Source organism: Lutra lutra, chromosome 10 (genome assembly GCF_902655055.1).
Source record: "Lutra lutra chromosome 10, mLutLut1.2, whole genome shotgun sequence".
In the NCBI taxonomy this organism is placed as follows: domain Eukaryota; kingdom Metazoa; phylum Chordata; class Mammalia; order Carnivora; family Mustelidae; genus Lutra; species Lutra lutra.
Window position 1 is genome coordinate 102,837,075 of NC_062287.1, and position 20,181 is coordinate 102,857,255.

The 20,181-nt window shown below is 50.0% G+C and overlaps 2 protein-coding genes across 2 annotated transcripts in view; one reads left to right on the forward strand and one right to left on the reverse strand.

Annotated features, from left to right (window-relative positions):
* The window catches only part of DTX4 (deltex E3 ubiquitin ligase 4), a 37,069-nt gene extending 22,322 nt beyond the window's left edge, over window positions 1-14,747 (forward strand). The window contains exons 7-9 of the mRNA XM_047691722.1: window positions 925-1,086; window positions 6,997-7,086; window positions 11,236-14,747. Of these exons, the coding sequence (XP_047547678.1) occupies window positions 925-1,086; window positions 6,997-7,086; window positions 11,236-11,469 (486 nt within the window). The 3' untranslated portion in view covers window positions 11,470-14,747. The remainder of the gene's footprint in view (window positions 1-924; window positions 1,087-6,996; window positions 7,087-11,235) is intronic.
* Window positions 14,748-16,233: 1,486 nt separating this feature from the next.
* Window positions 16,234-19,960, reverse strand: MPEG1 (macrophage expressed 1). Its single transcript, XM_047691721.1, has one exon. It carries the CDS (start codon window positions 19,588-19,590, stop codon window positions 17,437-17,439), a length of 2,154 nt encoding a protein of 717 aa, XP_047547677.1. The 5' UTR covers window positions 19,591-19,960; the 3' UTR covers window positions 16,234-17,436.
* Between the last annotated feature and the right edge of the window lie 221 nt (window positions 19,961-20,181).

Below are 20,181 nucleotides of genomic sequence, written 5' to 3' on the forward strand. Positions count from 1 at the left end.
AAAAAAGAAAGCACAAATAACATTTAGATACACCTCTTCATGGTGTATAGCCCTTCCTGTGGGTTATCTACTCTTTTTTTTTTTTAAATTTTATTTATTTATTTGACAGATAGAAATCACAAGTAGGCAGAGAGGCAGGCAGAGAGAGGAGGAAGCAGACTCCCCGCAGAGCAGAGAACCTGATGCGGGGCTCGATCCCAGGACCCTGAGATCATGACCTGAGCTGAAGGCAGAGGCTTTAACCCGCTGAGCCACCCAGGCGCCCCCCCTGTGGGTTATCGAATTTAACCCTTCCAACAACCCGGTGAGATAGATACTATTATCTTCTTGTTTTGTACACAAAACAAAACAAAAAAGCAAAAAAACAAAAATCAAGACCCAGAGAGGTTAATTAACTTGCCCAAGGTCACACAGCAGGTGGATGGCTGAGCTGAGAATCAAATCCAGGCAGTTTGACTTCAGAGTTCTTACTCTTCTTCTTCTTCTTTTTTTATTTATTTTATTTATTTATTTTATTTTTTTACTCTTAACCACTGTGTTCTGGGGCCAATCCCCCACCCCTGACCAATCCAACTCGGTGTCCTGGGGTGGGGTCCAGACATCTTTATTTCTAGCAAGCTCTTCAGAGGGTGGTGATGCTTGGCTGTTTGGCAGTGGCTGCCCCCTAGTGCTTCATTGTCTGTCCCACTTGCTTGGTACTTAGTGGTTAAATAATGACTTAACCTGCCCTCCGGAGCTGGTCTCCCTTGCAAGGGTGGGGTCTCTCTTACACATCCCTTAGCAGGGAGCTGAGCTGTAGAATTTACTTATTCAGGTGCATTTTGTTCCCCTGGCCCTTTATCTTTGTTTCCTTCCAGCGTTAGGTGGGGGAGGTTGTTACCCAAACTGATTCCCAATCTGGCTGTTCCTGCCTTGTCCCCTCAGGATGGGAGTCTGCAGTGCCCAACCTGTAAGACCATCTATGGAGTGAAGACAGGCACTCAGCCCCCGGGGAAGATGGAGTACCACCTCATCCCTCACTCCCTGCCCGGCCACCCCGACTGCAAGACCATCCGGATCATCTACAGCATTCCTCCCGGCATTCAGGTGCGCTCACTCTCGGCCGCTGGTGGGTTTGGTTTGGTTTGGTTTGGTTTAGGTTTGCATGTTGGCAGATGATATGTGTGTCTTAATCTGTTCAGGCCACTGTAACAAAACACCACAGACTGGGTGGCTTTGAAACAACAGGAAGTCATTTCTCAAAGTTCTGGAGGCTGGGAAGTCTAAGGTCAAGGTGCCGGCAGATTCACTGTCTGGGGACGCCTGGGTGGCTCAGTTGGTTAGGGGACTGCCTTGGGCTTAGGTCTTGATCCCAGAGTCCCGAGAGTGAGTCCCGCATCAGGGTCCCAGCTCAGCAAGGGAGCCTGCTTCTCCCTCTGACCCTCTCCGCTCTCCTGTTCTCTCAAATAAATATAATATTTAAAAAAAAATAATGATTCACTGTCTGGTAAGGGCCTGCCTCCTAGTTCATAGATGTCTTTTTGCTGTGTCCTTATGGGAGGGTCAGGGGGCTCTCTGGGGTCTCTTTCAGAAGGGCGCTGATGCCATTCGGGAGGATTCATCTTATCCTCCCCCCCACCAAGGTCCTTCCTCCAAAAAATATCATCACCTTCGGGGTTAGATTTCAACCCATTAATTTCGGGGGGACACAGTCTTTCAGTCTATAGCACTCCACCGCTCTCTGTCCTTGCGTGCAAAAGGCGTTCTAGTTCAGTGAGTTAAGACTCACTCTAGCATTAGCTTGAAAGTCTAAATCCAAGGTCTGGCCTCCAGACCATGTAGACCAGAGGTGGGAGAGACCCCACGTACAAGTTCCTCTCCAGCTGGGAACCCGTGAAACCGAACAGGTTATGTCGTGGTGCCCCCAGGACCTGGATTGGTGTCCTTGTGAAAAAAGGCCCAGGGACCCCTCCCCACCCCTTGCCACATGGAGGCCACAGGGAGAAGACAGACACCTGTGAACCAAGAAGGGGGCACTCAGTAGATATTGGGTCTGTTGGTCCTTGGACTTCCCAGCCTCCAAAACTGTGAGAAATACACTTCTGTTGTTTAAGCCACCCTGTCTGTGGTATTTGGTTAGGGCAGCCCAAGAGGTCTAAGGTAATTTTATACTATGAAAAGTTTCCTTTCTCCCATCGACACGGTCTCACCCCCTGCCCCCAACCTTCCACCATTGTGCTTACTTTCTTATGTGTCTCCCGGCTTTCTCTCTGCCTGCACAGCAAAGATCGGTTCCATCCCATACATCCGTACACAAAAGATGACATATGAGACACCCTGTTCTGCACTCTGCATTTTTCAATTAAAATATAGTTTGTAGATCTTCCCTTGTCAGTATATCTTCTTCGTTCCTTCTTCGCTCTGGGTGATAATCCATCATATAAATGTACCATAATTTCTATTCAACAGTCTCCATTTGATGGGCATACGGATTGTTTCCAATCTTTCACTACAACAAATGATGCCATAGGGAATAACCTTGTATGCCTGTGAGTATGTCTGTAGAATAATTTTCCAGAAGCAGAATTTTTTTTGTCAAATAATATTTGCATTTAATATTTGATAGAGGTTCCCTGCCTTTGATTTTTGGGGACTCTTCTCTCCTCTTTCAATTCTTTGAAAGATAGTCCTAAGGAGCAAATTGAACAATATTCTTACCAGTAAATACAAATGCGTTCCTTCCTTCGCACATTAAAGGTTTTCCTAAATGATCTAGGGGACTTATTGGATTCATTTATTGGGCAAATATTTATTAGTTCGCTCTTCCTTTCTCCCTCCTCCTTGCCTTCTTCCATTTTGTCTCTCTCTCTCTCTCTCTTTTTTTAAGATTTTATTTATTTATTTGAGTGAGAGAAAGAGAGAGAGCATGAGCAGGGGGAAGGGCAGAAGGAGAGGGAAAAGCAGACTTCCCGCTGAGCAGGGAGTCCCAGTGCGGGGCTTGATTCTGGGACCCCGAGATCAGGACGTGAGCCGAAGGCAGACGCTTAACCGATTGAGCCACCCAGGCGCCTCTGTCTCTTATTTAACAAATACTGGAAGATGAATGATGGGCCAGGAGCTTTCTAGGTGCTGGAGAAACAATAGTGAACAAAACGGACAGTCCTGGGACGCCTGGGTGGCTCAGTTGGTTAAGCAGCTGCCTTCGGCTCAGGTCATGATCCCGGCGTCCTGGGATCGAGTCCCACATCGGGCTCCTTGCTCAGCAGGGAGCCTGCTTCTCCCTCTGCCTCTGCCTGCCATTCTGTCTGCCTGTGCTCGCTCTCTCTCCCTCTCTCTCTGACAAATAAATAAATAAAATCTTTAAAAAAAAAAAACAAAAACGGACAGTCCTTGCTCCCCTGATGTCCCAACTCTAGGGGGGATGAGGAAGACAACACAGATGCACATTCAAGTTTCTTCCAACTGATGATAAGTCACGTGGAAGAAATAAAACTGGGGGTGGGGTGATGACAGTCTGTGAAAGAATTGAATAAAAACCTTACCAGCCAGTCTGGGAAAATAGATACACACCAAGAAACCGTAGAGCCAAACACGGTGTGCACTGATAAATGCTATGGGAGACCACACAGGGTCTCCAAAGTCTGGCAGACCTGGGTTCTGACCAATGGCTGGCTCCTTATTGGCTGGGACTTTGGACGACCACTTGACCTTTCTGAGCTCAGCTGTACAGCTGGGAACCCCCTGTGCACGTTGTGGTTTTGGGCCCAGGGCTCCTGTGCTGAGTGCCTAGTCACCACCGGTGTTAGCTGAAGATGCTGCTTGTCATAAGGAAGAGGGCTTATGTCTGTCTGTCTGTCTGTCTGTCTGGGAGGTCTGGGAAGAGAACTTCCAGTGCAGGGGACATGGTAGTAGGGCCTTAAGAGCCATGAAGAAATGGAAAGCATTGGTAGTGGGAGGACACAGCGGGGTTGTAGCGGAGAAGTGTTGGAGGCCCACGAGGAAGAGCTTAATTTGGGGCTTATGGCTTGCATAGGTGGGATGGGAGGGGGGCGCATGAAGGATGGAGAAGACGACACCCTGAAGGGGGACCGCGGCCAGGCCGAGGAAGGACGCCAGCCTGTGTACTTGCCAGGCTGTGGGGAGCCCTGGGAGGCTGCTGGGCACGACTAGCATGATGGGAAGTTGTGCAGTTGGGAATGCAGTTCAGGAAGGCCAGCCCGGTAGGAGAAGTTAGTGGCTGCTCCGGTCCTGGGGCCCAAACATGGGAGGTGCTGGGGCCCGGCCGGCCATGGTGGCAAGTAGAACAACGTGCTGAAGGGGGGCGGGGGGGGGCAACTATCTCACAGGAGGCTCTTTTCCCGGCCTCCGGGATTAAAGAACAGAAAGGTGGCACCAAGGGGTAGAGGAGCTCCAAACCTGTGTCAAGGGAAATGCATCTCTCTGGGGTCAGGGCAGCTGCTCCGTAGACACACCCCTGAGAGTCTGCAGCAGGACGCCCAGGGCCACGTCTGCCCCCATCCCCAGAGACTCCCAGAGACCCCACAGGCTTGCGCTTCCAAGAAGAGTGGAGAACTTGAAGCTCTGCCTTCAGAGAACGATTCCCTGGGGGAGAGACTGTGATGGGGGGGTGGGAGGCAGAGTCGTGACTGTTCCGCTTAGCGACAGGCTGGGAGCACGCAGCCTTGCTGGGTTGGAGCCAGGCAGGTGTCTGTGTTGGCTGCACTCCGGGAATGTCCCAGGCCGGCGAGGCTTGGGCAGAGCCGTGGTGGGAATTGGCCCTTCCGTTTGGCAGCCTGGCCGACAAACAGCGGTGGCCGTGAGCGTGTTGTAAATGTGGAATGATGTCACGTGAATACGAACCTCAGGGCTGTCAGGTCCTGCATCTCCAAGAAGACGGTGTTGCAGGGCGCCTGGGTGGCTCAGTCCATAAGCCTCTGCCTTCTGCTCAGGTCATGATCCTGGGGTCCTGGGATGGAGCCCCGCACGGGCTCCCTGCTCAGTGGGGAGCCCGTTTCTCCCTCTCCCACTCCCCCTGCTTGTGTTCCCTCTCTCTCTGTAAAATAAATAAAATCTTTAAAATAAAAGAAGATGGTGTTGCCTCTCTCAGATGCCCTCAGAAAGGAAAGGACCTTCCCTTCTCTGATAGTGTACTTATATCATTCAGTTTGTGAAACTATAGATGATCTTGTTCTACCCCATTAAAATTTTATTTAATTAATTATTTATTTAATTAATTTTAGAAAAGATTTTATTATTTATTTGACAGAGAGAGAGAGAAAGAGACAGCGAGAGCGGGAACACAAGCAGGGGAAGTGGGAGAGGGAGAAACAGCTTCCCGCTGAGCAGGGAGCCCGATACGGGCCTGGGATCATGACCTGAGCCGAAGGCAGATGCTTATGGACTGAGCCACCCAGGGGCTCCTTAAAATTCTTTTTTAAATCACAGGATGTTAACATCAATTTGGAATCACATCCATTATTAAAAAAAAAAAAAACAACAAAACTGAAAGTCTGTTTTTTCTTTCAGTTTTGTCATTCACTCATTCATTCACTCATTCACTTACTTTTTTTTTTTTTAAGATTTTATTTATTTATTTGATAGACTGAGATTACAAGTAGTCAGAGAGGCAGGCAGGGAGAGAGGAGGAAGCAGGCTCCCCCCCGCTGAGCAGAGAGCCCAATGCAGGGCTCTATCCCCGAACCCTGAGACCATGACCTGAGCCGAAGGCAGAGGCTTTAACCCACTGAGCCACCCAGGCGCCCCATCGTTCACTCATTTTTTTCAGCCAGAACTCATTTACCATTTGTAGGATACCTTGTGCCAGGAGCTGCGTGGAATTATCATTATTATATTGGCTTCATCTAAAAGGGATTTTTCAAGGGCTCCCACAGACCCTCAGGGGGTCAGAGATGCTCAGAAATTATAAGCAGACATTTGTGTGTGGACGGGGATGGGTTGGGGGAAGTATGTGCCGTGGTCCTGGCAGAAAATCCCGCTGTTTTCGTGAGTTGCTCAGGGGGCCTGTGGACGCATTCTGGACCCTGATTAGGAAGCCTGGGTTCTGGGTGAATTCTGCGTCAGTTCCCTTCCCACCCAGCCCCAGGAGACTGCTTGCCTAATTGGGGTATTGGTGAACCCCCACGGTCACTGCAGCGTTATTCACAATAGCCAAGGCAGAGAAGAAACCTAAGATAAGGGTCCATCAGTGGATGAACAGATAAAGAAGAGGATAGCACGGCCCCTGGCTTGGAGGCACTTTCGTGATTCTGAGTAGTCTGGAGGTAAACAGTTCAGCGTGCCCTAGGAAACCTGGACTTAAGTTTGGGCAAAGCTGTTGGAGGAGCCCTGTAACCTCTCTAGGCTGCAGGTTTTCTTCATTTGTAAAAGCAAACAGCCAGCATAGCTGATGGGTGATGACGATGAACATTTACCGAGTCTTACTATGCCCGGGGGCCAAGCACACTTAACATTCGTATTCTCCCTGTTTAGCAGACAGGGAACCAACACCCCAAGAGAGGGCTCCAGCCAGCACCTCTGGGAGGTGGCAGCTCTGGGTCCAGACCCGGGTCTAAAGACTTCACTGTGCATGCATCACACTGCTCCTGTCACAGCTTTGCGATCTGTTTCTGCCTAGACATTACGACCCTTATTATTGTCATCATTATTTGCATTTGTCACAGTCTGTGTCCCTTCATTAAAAGTATTTTGAAAACTTGGCCATCTGGGTGGCTCAGTCGTTAAGTGTCTGCCTTTGGCTCAGGTCATGATCCCAGGGTCATGGGATCGAGCCCCACATCTGACTCCCTGCTCAGCGGGGAGTCTGCTTCTCCCTCTCCCACTCTCCCTGCTTGTGTTCCTTCTCTCTCTGTTCTCCCTCTGTCAAATAAATAAAATATTTTTAAAAAGTTTTTTGAAAACTTGTCTACGGCCATACCCCCTCTCCTCCCGCCCCCCCCTGCCGAAGGGGCCCAATTTCGTCTGAAAACTGCTCTTGGCTGTATTTCTTTCTGCTTTCAGGGGCCAGAACACCCAAATCCCGGGAAGAGTTTCAGCGCCCGTGGCTTCCCACGACACTGCTACCTTCCAGACAGCGAGAAAGGGAGAAAAGTAAGAGTGGGCGTCTGGGTGGGGTGGGGGAGGATTTCCTTCTATGTCAGGACCCCAGGTTTTGCTTCCTGCCGTGCACAGGCTAAAAAGTGCGGGGTCTCTTTTTACTCTAAATGCACATGGTAGCTAAGGCCATATTTGAGTTAGCCATAGGTAAGGGTGGGTATGATTAGAATTTTTTCTCTTGCAGGGGTGTGGGGGCAGGGTTTTTTTCTCTCCTGGATAATACCAGCAATAATTAATCTATTTTAGGATCCCTTTCTCTCACGCTTTGCTGCTTATTAGCTGCTGGTCCTGGGATCAGCACCAGGGCCACACCTAGAAGCCTGGGAGAAATGCAGAACCTTGGAACCTGCTTCGTTTTAACAAGATCCCAGGTGATCTGACAGCACATTAAAGCTTCAAAGGCACTGCTCTGGGGCAGGGATCTTAATTTGGGGGAGATTACTTTTTTTATAATGTGCTTTTGTATTCTATGATGGCCCCAAAAAGGCAAAGGGAAAAATCACTGGGTTTCTGGGTTCCCAGTGATTCGTGGTCCGGCTTCAGTGGTTCTATAAATTATAAAGTTAGAATAAAGTTTTTATGTTCATTTTTCTGTGGCAAAGGCCAGAAAATCATTGAATTTTCTAAAACTTGCCTAATCTCAAAAAGGATAAGAACCGTTGATCTAGGGGGGTGTTGTTCCCCTTTTTGTGGGGTGCTGGGGGGCAGTGTTGGACAAGAAGTGGATTTTATTTTATAAGATTTTATTTTATTTATTTGTGAGAGAGAGCATGAGCAGGGGGAGGGGGAGTGGAGGGAGTAGGAGAGGGTCAGAGGGAGAGGGAGAAGCAGGCTCCCTGCTGAGCTGGGAGCCCAATGTGGGGCTCGATCCTAGGACCCTGAGATCATGACCTGAGCCGAAGGCAGACGCTTAACTGACTGAGCCACCCAGGCGCCCCCCAAGGGGTGGATTTCAACTAGCTTTCTCCAGGTCACGCTGTGTAACAAACAACCTCAGTCTCAGAGGTGACTTCAACAAATGTTTATTTCTCATGCACTTAACATGCCAGTGGCTGTGGCTTGTTTGCTGCTGTGAGTCCGCTCAGTCTGCCCATGTGGCTCCATGTCCTGGAATCCGGGGTGAAGAAGCAGCCTTTCTGTGATCTATGCCCATCCCACAGAACGGGGCCAAGGACCAAGAGAGAATCCAAGTGACACTGTACAACCCTACAATTCCCTAGAATTGTGCCTGAAAGCTTCTTGCTTCTAGTCACGTGTCACCGAGCCCAACAAGTCATGGGCACTACACAGGCAATGAGGTCATGAACTTTCCAGAAGTGGCCCCTTGGGTCCCATGGCAAAGGGTATGGCTGTGTTTTCCTCTTACAGAGGAGAAAGCAGATCGTTTGGAACAGTGAGAAAATCAACCATAACGTGAAGATGTGCCCAGTGCGGGATCCTTAGATTAGGAGTCAGGGTTAGGCCTGATACCTGTTTGCTCTGAACAGACACATGTCGGTACCTGAGCAGCCCCAGATCGACCGTCCCAGCTGCTGGCTAAACATGTCCATTGTAAACTCCTACTGCTAAAACTTAAACCTTCTTGCCAAGAGCTGTTCCTCTTCCAAGCCTTGTTCCCATGTTAATGACATACCCAGGATCCCTGGGACCCAGACTGGACAAGTTAGTGATCTCTTGTTCTGAATGACCACCCTGTTCAGAGCATTTATCCATAAACTGCCCACTAAACCACTTGACTCCTTTTCTTTTCTTTCTTTCTTTTTTTTTTTTTTGTTTTTTAAGATTTTATTTATTTATTTGACAGAGATCACAAGTAGGCAGAGAGGCAGGCAGAGAGAGAGGAGGAAGTAGGCTCCCCGCTGAGCAGATAGCCCGATGTGGGTCTCGATCCCAAGACCCTGAGACCCTGACCTGAGCCAAAGGCAGAGGCTTTAACCCACTGAGCCACCCAGGCACCCCACTTGAGTCCTTTTCTAATCCTGCCGCTGCCAACCTAGTAAATACTTCAGTCTTTCACCTGTCACCGGGTTAAGTATCCTTTTTTGAAAGTAGGCTCCATGTCCAGCATAGAGCCCAGTGTGGGGCTAGAACTCACAGCCCTGAGATCAAGACCTGAGCTGAGACCAAGAGTTGGAGGTTTAACAGACCGAGTCACCTTGTAGCCTCCCAGGTTAGGTAACCAAAAGCACAATTTCTAGCATCAAGCTGTCTGTTGATAAGAAATAAACTGGAAAAAAAAAACCAAAAAATTGTTCTGATATCCTTCGCTTCCTTCTTTATAATGTGCTGTCTTCTTAGCTTGGCACACAGACCTACTACAGTGTGGGTCTAAGCCTTCCCCTCACACTAATTCCTCACCTCTATCCTTCATTTGTCTGCTGGTCGGGGGCTCTAACCTTGGACTCTTGCACAGCAAGGTAATAAGACCATGGGTTTGGGAGCCGGACTGGCCTCGGACAGAGTCCTAGTTCTGCATTTACCAGATGTGGGGACTGGCAAAAAAGATTAACATTCTGAAGTCTTAGTTTCCGGATCTATAAAACAGTGGTGACAATTTCTATCTGCATGGACAGGATGTTGTAAAAATTAAATGAAAGTAGCATTTCTAAATGCCCAGGGTGTTGACAGCTGTTGTTGTAATCACATGTGCTTTGGCTCATATTTATTTGTTGTGTCTTCATGTCCTTATCTACTGATACACAGGTGACTCTTTAATAACTCAGGGGTCGGGGTGCTGGCCCGCATCCTCCTGAAGTTGATATCCAAATATAACTTTGTTAAGAAAAGATTTATTTGAGAGAGCAGGGGGCGGAGTGAGAAAGAGCGAGAGAAAGAGAGAGAGTAGGAGGAGGAGTGGAGAGAAAGAATCCTCAAGCAGATGCCCCAGATGAGAGCAGAACCCTATGCAGGGCTCCATCCCAGGACCCTGAGATCATGACCTGAGCTGAAATCAAGAGTCACATGCTCAACCGACGGAGTTACCCAAGTGCCCCATGGTAGTCCTTTTTGGAATCCCGGGCATTTTTATCAGGTGCTTTCTTCATGCTGGACAGGGTGGTAGGCAGTTGTCTTACTTAACAAAATTTTTTTTTGAAGATTTTATTTATTTATTTGACAGACAGAGATCACAAGTAGGCAGAGAGGCAGGCAGAGAGAGAGGAGGAAGCAGGCTCCCTGCTGAGCAGAGAGCCCGTTGTGGGGCTCCATCCCAGGACCCTGGGATCATGACCTGAGCCAAAGTCAGAGGCTTTAACCCACTGAGCCACCCAGGCGCCCACTCAATGACAATTTTTAAAAATTTAGCTGAATTAGAACATTCTGCAAGCCCTAACACCTCGCCGGGTCTCACCTATTAAATAGAGACGATAATAACACCTGCCAGATCTGCCTGCAGGTGGACTTGTGAGGACCAGGTTAGCAAACAAATATGAAATAGCCTGGTAGAGGCATGCCTGGGTGGCTTAGTCGTTAAGCGTCTGCCATCAGCTCAGGTCGTGATCCCGGGGTCCTGGGACCGAACCCTGCATCAGGCTCCCTGCTCAGTGAGGAGCCTGCTTTTCCCCTTCCCTCTGTCTGCCAATCCCCCTGCTTGTGTGCACGCTGTCTGTCAAAAAATAAAATCTTAAAAAAAAAAAAAGCCTGATGTCACAGCATTTCCAACCCCGTCACTGGAGAGCCATGGCACGTCTTTAGCTGCGTGTGCTCTAATACTACATTTGGGGGGTGGGAGGAGAGGGCACAGCTTCAGAAGCTCTAGGATCATAAGTTCCTTGAAGTCCTAGGTCCTATCTTTTAACCGTGTTGCTGGCAGCTAATGTTTGTGGAGTAGCGTGAGTCAATCTCTGCTGTGAAAGTGCTGGTAACCTTTAGCAGATCATAGCATCACCATTTTGTAAGTGAGGAAATTAAGGCTCAGAAAGGTGATGTCATTTGTCCAAGTTCACCAGTGACAGTGACAGTGACAGAACCAACACTTAACTCATGCCTCCCTAACTCTACACCCAAACTCTTTCTTTTCACTGTGCTGCTTGGGGCATCATGATGCAAATAGAGGTGGACCCTTGGGAAGGCTCTACTGTCCAAGGCATAGTCTTTGACCAGCATTAAATGTCTGCCTTTGGTCTCTTGCCTTGACTGGCTTAGGTGCTGAAGCTGCTGCTTGTGGCCTGGGATCGCCGCCTCATCTTTGCCATTGGTACCTCCAGCACCACGGGCGAGTCAGACACCGTGATCTGGAATGAGGTCCACCACAAGACAGAGTTTGGCTCTAATCTCACAGGTCACGGCTACCCGGATGCCAATTACCTGGATAACGTGTTGGCTGAACTGGCTGCCCAGGGCATTTCTGAGGACAGCACTGCTCAGGAGAAGGACTGAGCTGGGGTAGGGTTGGGGGGTCTATGGGCTAGGAGGGGCCATGGGGACCACAGGGCAGGAAGTGGGAGAGTCAAGGTGGAAGTTGATGCCATGCCCTCCCGACTCCTTCATCTCCCCTTCTGTCCTGTCCCCATCCCCCATCCCTCCCGGCCACAGTGGGGGAGGGAGATTGAGTAAGGTGACGTCATTCATAACCCTCATCCACCACAAAGGAAACAGGGGATGAGGGCTGTCCTCGGTCTGTCCCCATGGAGTTTTCGGTGCTGGGTAGGCAAGAACCCCCCACCCCCCTAAGCAGGGGGCATGGTCAGCACACTTAGGGTATGGACAGTGCAAGGGCACTCCATACCCTGGCCTTGTGAAGCCTGAGGTTCAGTACCTTAGTTGGCTTCTTGCTGCTTCCACTCTCCTTTGAGAGCGGAGTTTCTGCTTTTCTCTCCTCCTCTGGAGGCGAGGAGCTCTCACTGTGCAAGATTGGGGGGAAAGGGGTGAACCGCTAAACTGCTGTGACATCAGAAATCAATGCCTCATTGTATAGCAAGGAAGCACTTCCCGCCATGAGGGTCAGGGAAGCAAAGGTTTCTGGGAGCACATTCAGCTCTCATCATAGTCCCTGGCTTCTCTGAGCCCTCCCTCCTCACGTTTTTGACCTGTCCAAAGAGGCATCTGGTTCTCTTGTGTGGATGGATGGACTCTGGGATTCCTCTCTGGGGTGGCATCCCGTGATGTTTCCAGCCCCTCTCTGATCAGACCAGAGTCTGCATCCCACTTAGCATCTGAACCGTCCTCAGGGAGAGGAGCCCATAGCCTTCTTCCCAACTCATCCCAGACCAGCTCAAAGATTCCATGAGTTTCATCAAGTCACTGTGAGTAGAGCCCATGTTGGGCTCTGTGCCATCTGTGTATGTGCATATCTGTGTGTGTGCGTGTGTGCACCACTGGGCCAGGTTGGTGGACAGTACCATCCTGTTCTCCCATCCTTTTTGCAAACTGTCAAACTCCAGTTCTGATGGGGTCAAACAATCAGGCTGTGGTTCCTTAACCTTCCTCAACTTTGGCAACCCATCCCATAGTAAACTTGGACCCAGATGGTAACGATCATGCATCTTACCAGATGCCCCAGGGAACTGTGCTTGGGGAGACGTGTAAGGTGAGGGCTGGACTGACCCCTTTTTATATCTCTTTCAAGATTGGATCTAACCAATTCACCCAGTCTTGTGTCTATGAGGGCTTTGATCTGTCTCCATGCACATTTGCTAATCAGAGCCCCGAGGTGGTGCTGGACCCCCTCATCTATCACAGATTGAGCTGGAGCATGGAGGGAGACTTTTCAGCTCATTCCTAACAGGGCTGGGACCATATCGTGGTCCAGTCCAAACTGCGTTTGGGTTGTGTCCCAAGACTCTTGTCTATACCCTCTCCAGCATTCCTCTTGCTTTCCACTTCCCTTAAGGAATGAATTGGGGGTCAGGGAGGAGAGAAGGGGGATCAAGAAGGGAAACCCAAATCTCCCTTAGAAAGTGGGTTCTTTGAACTATGTGTTAGGGGGAAGTTCCTCTGGATACTAATTTGAATTTATATACCTCATGTTTTGGGGGTTTGACGTATATATATCCATATATATTTCATAATATTTGGAAGGTTTTTGATGCTAGAAAAATGAAACAAAAGAACCTTCAGAAATGGTACTTAAGTTAGAACCCGAAGCCAGGCTTTCCTGCGAACTGGCTCCGTAGCTGCTTGCTGTTCGCCTGCAGCCGTTTTCACATTGATGGGACCAGTGGATTCACCTGAGAGTCACCCAGTTCCTTGGGACTTACTGGCGCTGAGCCTTTCTTCATTCTCCAGATGGCTATCAGGATGCTAACTGGCTCCAGCAGAGGGAGCTCTGACAGGAGGAACTGTTCCCGACACCCTCGGTCCGGTTTCTCCCGTCGGCCGCCTGCCGTCTTATCTTACCAGTGGACCAGGACATAGGGCCTGAGTTCACGGCTCCACAGGGCACAGTTTCCTACCACAGTCAGGAGGAAACATCTGAACTCAGCGGAAGGGACCTTGCGGCGGTGTTTAATATCACATCCACCCCCTGCCCTTTGCCAGGCTACGGTGTACCAGAGATGGTGGAAGAGCCTCACTGGAGACCTAGTCCCATCCCTGCCTTCAGCGGGAGACCCGGGTCAGGGGTCTGCCCTGCCGAGCTTCTCACCCACGGGGCTGAGGAAAGGGGTTGAGGGTCAGTGGGTAGAAATACACAGCTGTGGAGTAGGTGGGGAGAGGAAGAAAATACACCCTGACCACTGGCAAAGGGCAGCCGGGACAGGCTGGTTTCCCTGCAGTAGGCAGAAGAAGGGACGGGTGGGGAAGGGGACAGCTGAATGAAGAAGGGAGAGGACTCTGAGAATGAGAGGACTCTCAGGCAGGTAGGGTGCCAGGGGCAATTCCTCTTTCAAGATAAGTCTTTGTACCTTCAAGACTTGCCCCTTAGGATGCTGACGATGTCTGCGCCCTGGTTCTCTTCCTCCCTGGGGTGCTCTGTGGGCATGATCTCACCCTCATGCCGCTCCTCTTGGGGGCTTTCTAGGCAGAAGGGGTCTTGACTCTCCTTTCTAACACTGTGCCAGGCAAGGTGTGGACAGGGTGTCCCTTTGCCCTTTCTCTGTGCCGGCCCGGAAAGGCATAGTCTCGGGCTCAGTGAGAACCCTGCCAGCAGGGGTCCTGAGCACCCACCCCTCCGACACAGGATGTTTTCCCACCATGGCTGTTCCTGCTGTGTCTCCTGGCCCATGAGGGGAATCCCATGCCTTTCCTTTCATGCACCAGCAGCCTACTTTGTCCCCTCCTGAGTCTGCAGGGATGACAAATGGGATTGCAGACAAACTCTGTCAGATGCCCATCCCTTAAAGGTTACTTGTGTATATGTGGTTGTGTGTGCCTTTGTGTTTCATACCCTTTCCCCCACCTTTTTTGTAAAACTTGGACTTCTCTGTGGTTTTACACTTGGTCAAAAGTACTCGTCCTGGTATTGCACTGTTGTGTGCATGAGAGGGTAGGGGGCAGGCCCCGTGTGGTATAAGAAAGGGCCCTGTCCCCTTTTCTTGTCTGTGGTCACTGGCAATTGAGTGGGGGGTTTTCTGGGAGAGGGAAGGTGAATGTCCTAACCTAAATCTTCGTAACTGGTGTTTTGAAGTCCTTGGTGTTGCTCTGTGAGAGGACATCGCCACCTGGTGCTCATGAGGTGTATGTGCAGAACAATAAATGGCAAGTGAACAAACCACAAATGGCTGTTAACCTTCTGCTTTGTGCAGATCAGGGCACCTAAATACGGGGCATGTGGGGCACCTTCCCCAATCTGTAAGCAACCACAAGACCAGAATCGGGGGGGGGGGGGAGTCCTTCTCTTTTTTTTCTCCCAAATCTTTTGCAACCACACATTTGACCAGGGGACCTGGTTTGACTTCTAGTTCCTCTCAAGAACTAGACCGCACGGCAGGGGAAATTTAAGTGAGTCTATGCGGAAAAGACCGCCTTAAAACACGAGGATGTTTGCTTCTTACAATTCTCTCCACCTGACTACAATGTAGCGGATGTTTCAATAGTTTGCAAGGTGTTGTTTCTCAAGTAAATGTTTAGTATTAATCATCCTGATACTAACACCAACACGAAATGCAAATACAAACCTGCCCTTTTCACCCAAATGTGTCGATTTCTGAGAATCTAGAGAGTGTTTTCGCGGAAGGTTGGGTTCATCTTTCCACATAGCCCAGCCTGAGCTCCCCGGTCAGGACACCTGAGCTCCCCGGTCAGAACAGCAGAGCCCGTGAACTTCCTGCCCTGGGTTCAGACTTTGCAAAATGATGTGATGGCTGAAAACTGCAAACCCCCATGTTCTCATTTCCTGTAGGTGAGCAGTTGGACAGCGTGATCCTTCAGTACACATTTTAATGCATATTTATGCGTAATTTTGTTAGAAATACAAGTTTGGGAAGTTAGTGCATTACAAGTCTGAGAGCCGTTAGCTGCACTTTGTCTCTCCGACTCAGTCGTCTTCAAGGAATTCTTGGGGAATTTGCAGAAAAGTGGTTAGTTCAGCTGAAACTCACCCACAAAACACCCAGAGGTTTAGGAGAATATTTTAATGTTTAAGTGGCAGGATTCAGAGCAGAGGTTGCAGAAATCAGTGTTGGTGGCTGGGCAGCCGGGAGAGGAGGGCTCACACTCCCAGGGAGACAAATGAGTAGTCTCCTTCCCATCTTCCCATAGGCTGGGATGCGGCAGGCTCCTCAGAAGGATTTATGTAAGCCGAAACTCGTGATTGTGAGTGTTAACAAGGCGAGGGCAGATTATCCTTCACAAAAATTAACTCATTTGTGGCATCTGATTCAGTGAAGGGATATTTAACTAATTAAAAATGTTGTAGAGAAGGGGTACCTGGCTAGCTCAGACCATAGAGCATGTGGCACTTGATCTCAGGGTTTGTGAGTTCAAGCCCCATATTGGGAGTAGAGATTAGTCGATAAAAAAAATTTTTTTTAATGTCATGGAGAAATATTAATAAACTCACCCTAATCGTTACAATTTGATGAGCCTGGTATTAAAATCAGGCAAATCTTCCCTCCCTCCAAAAATAGAAAAAATAAATAAATAAAATTGGACAAAGCCCCAAATGCCAGGAAACAGTCATACATCCTGCTGGATGCCTGAAGGAGGTCTGCCGGAACTGAAATAAATGTGTCACGAATGGTGTTGGATGCCTTTTTTGTTTCATTTAATTTAAAAACATGGATTTGATCATGACAACCCCTTTTCTGCTGGGGTGGGGGAAGAAAACAAAGGTAAGATATATAATTGGTAGTTTCTATTCTGTTTTGGTTTTAGGGAGGAAATAATACTTTGGTGTGGGCTTACTTTGATTTCTTGCATTTTCCCTTGTCTCCCGCCCCTAGAAAAATGCAGACTTCTTGCTGGAATGTGCTGGGTGGGGGGAAGGAGTGTGTGTGCGCACACATGTGTTTGGGGTGTGCGTGTATGTTTGGGGGTGCACACGTGTGTTTGGGGGTGTGTACAGTGATGTGAGGACGGGAAGGGGAGGGGTCCTTCATGAACGAAGAAGGGGTAGTACTCTGGAAACAGAGACCAGGAAATTGTAATGCTTGTTCTACCCCAATCTGCCGCTCCATAAGCCAGGCAGGTGGTTAAGGGTAAGGATTTCAGTTACCCCTGAGTGCCAGGATCTTGTCCAGTTCTCATCCTTTCTTTCCTCATGCCTTGTCTCGAAACCGTCCCTTCTCCCTTAACCTCCTAATAGAAGATTGTGAAATTAAAATATTTTTGAGGACCTTATGGCACTAGTCTCGAGTCCAAGAGTGGCCTGATCTGAGTGAGTCTGAATCATGGTTGGAAAGCTAGAAGACAGACTTAGTAGAGGCAACATCTTGCTGTTCAGATAAGCTTTGGAGGACCCCATGCATCGGTACAGAACCCTCAAGGCTGAAAATCAGTGCCCGTGCGGGACTTCCCCTATCTTATGGGGGAAATTTCAGCCCCCCAGGACCATGAAATCCAGAGAGATATTTAAAAAACAAAACAGAAATTCTTACAGCTCGTGAATTGGAAACCGATCTCAGATTAAATGCAGGGTCCCCAAACCCAAAGGTCTGCATGCTCCGCGCTCTCTTTTCTCAGGGTTGTAGTCAGGTGAAGATAAACAGTGATGCACACAGAGAAAAGACACCCCCTTCACGTTTTAGCCCCCAGGATGACCTTGGCTTAAAAGGCACGTTGTCTGTCCTACCCTCCCCAACCCTGTCCACGCAGCTCTGTTCATTTTGTGGCCGGGAGCCCTAAGGAAGTCACAAAGTTATACCTACTTTTTCCTGCACCTGTCACGCCAGTCCTCAGGAAGGCAGAAGTGGAGACAGATGAAAGGCAAGCATGCAGAGACAGGAGAGACGTTTCCGGGGGAGAGATTCAGGCTGGACTCCGCTCCTGTTCTTGGTCAGGGGCACCTCCAGTGTCTGCAGTGCCCGCAGCCAAACTCTGCCTCTCATCCTCCAACAGCTGGTAGCCCCTCTTCTTGTACTTCCGGGTGCCATAGACTGCCAGGGCGATGGCGGCTGCCAGGACAGTGGTGACCCCCACTGTGACCCCAGCTGCTGCCCCTCCCGACAGACCACTGCCATCCCCACGGATGACCCTCATGGCCCTGCGCAGCTCTAACGGCTCCCCCAGCCTCCACTGGTGGGTCTGGGAGTCTTTAATCCAGGAGCTGGCCGTCTCACTATTAGTCACTAGGACGGTGTTGGTGGCAGCTTGACTCATGAGGGGTGGCTGGGTGTAAGGGGGGAGCCTGGCAGGGGGAAGAGCCCCTCCTGTGAAGAGCCCGGACTTGATGCAGTAGGACACTTGGCATCCATCACTGATGATGGCCAGGTGTTGGCTGAAGCCCCCGGGACACTTTTTTAGCGAAGGTGTCCCCAAATCTTCGAATGTGGCAGAATTTACCAAAGGGTTCCCGACTGCACAGCTAAAGAAGCCACCAAAGGGGACTGAAAACCTGTATCCCATCTCATAGTCCAGGGAGGCACATACCTTGAGGCTTTCAAAGAGCCGCAGTGGAAGATAGCCAGCCGGGCAGGACTGTGCATTTGTCAAAGGATTTATGCTCTTACCACTGAAGAGGCCCCCAAAAAGCAGTCCTGAGTTTTCTGGTATTTGGCCGCTCGCCACGCACCAAAAAGCTCTGAATTCAGCCCTTGCCACCCGGAACACGTCTTCGCACACCGTCTTGCAGAAGACGAGGAGGGTGCATTTCCGCTGACATTCTAGGTGGTTGTAGCCGTCCTCGTGGATCTGGGAGAGCAGCTGGACTGGGGAGTAGCCAGAGGGGCAGGAGAAATCACCAGTGAGGGGATTCTTCTGCTCCAGGTTTTGGCAGAGTTGGACAACCTCCTTCCCGGAGAGCTGGGTGCATTCCTGATAAACTCCTCCGAAGGAGAAATTGGTCATTTTCCCATCACAGGAGCCGTCATCCGTGTTGGCCTGGAAGTTGAAGTTGGGCGAATTGGCATCGGTGCATCCAGGGTAGGTGTTGAACGTGTAATAGCGCCTCATGGCGGCCTCCACCGTCCTGGACAGCTTCTTGACCAAGGGCCCCGGCAACTCGGGCAGCATGTCAGGGTTGATGAAGAAATGCAGAGGCAGGCCAGCGCGGTCTATGGCCACGAGGTGGTTGGAGATGCCCTGTTGCCAGGCCTGGAGGGTGATGCCCGGGTAAAAGGGAACCCCTCCAATGCTTTGCACCCTGGAGTTGGTGCGGTTCGAGAGGTAGCTCTTGGTGAGGGCGCTCTGCGAGGTGTAATTCTCCTCAAATTTATAGTTCACGACGTTCATGAAGGCAATCCCAGCAGAGGCAGTCACGGCGGTGTGGCTGCTCTCGCTGTCCTGTAGGAATGAGGCTCGGATATGGTCCTCCTGGATGAGAGCAGCACCGGCATCCACGCTGGTGATGACATGCGTGCCGTAGTTGAGGACCAGCAGTTCTGCGAGGTAGGTCGCCATCCGCGTCTGGTTGTTCTCCAGGCGCTCAGAGATGTCCATCAGCTCCTTCTTAAACCTCCAGCTTAGCTCTGAAGCTGAGTTGATCTTGACTGTATAGATCAGGTTTCTCACCTGAACCCGGGTAGTCACAGCTTGGTCTTTTACTTGAAGGGTCTTCATCTTCTGGAAACCAGAGGAGAATTTGCCATTGACCTTGGAATAGAGGGAGAGCTCTGAGTTGATGGAGAAGGAGGTGCTGCTCTGGTAATTCACCCAGGACTCCAGGATTTCAGAGTTCATCTCTAAGTTGCTTTGTTTCTGGGCGATGCTGATGATTTCATCGGGGATGATGTACTGTCCATCTTCCGTGGTCCTGCAACTCCTGTAAGTCAGGTCCATTACCCGTCCCATGTCCACATTCCGCAGGTTATCCCAGCCCCCTCCGGGTAAGGCTTCTAGAACAGGTAGTTTCAAGGCGTTCTTGCATTTTTGAAATCCAGCCTCATTCGTCTCTCCTAAACGCTCGTTCGTTTCAGCCCAGGCTACCACTGCCCAGAAGAGGACAGCACCCGTGAGGCCGTTCATGGCTCAGACAGTCCCACCACACACCAGCCCTAGGCAGCAGCCAGCGAGCTTGGTACAAACTGAGCAGATGGGAAAGAAGGCAGCTGTGGAAATGAACATATACAACAGTTCTCCCAAAGCCACCAGTTCCTCTTCAGGCTAGTCTAATTACAAAATAGGGAAACGAGAGTTGGTTGGAATACAAAGGCCCATCAGGACTTTAAAAAAATCATGTTGTGCTAGGTATGCAAAGGCAGCCCTGTAACCTTAACAGTTAACTGCCCTAACGGCCCCTCTCTGCCCCCCAGCCCCAGGCTGGTGACTCTGCCCCAGTAATGGGCTCTCAGAAAAAGTGCCACTACACGTTTCATGGCTGCCTTCACGGCAGATTTCCGGCTTTGAAAGAAAGTTTTGGTTTCATTTTTGCTCTGATGTTTCAAATTTTCCTTGACGGCTCTCTCCTAGGACTCCAGCACCGGTTTCCTTTTACTGTAAATAGTGAACGTCGACATCGCCGTGGCTGAGACTCCGGGCCTCCACCTTCCCTGGGCTCACTGTAGGTCAAAGCCAAGGCCTGGGGCTCCCATTCAGCTGAGGGTGAAGGCAGTTAAC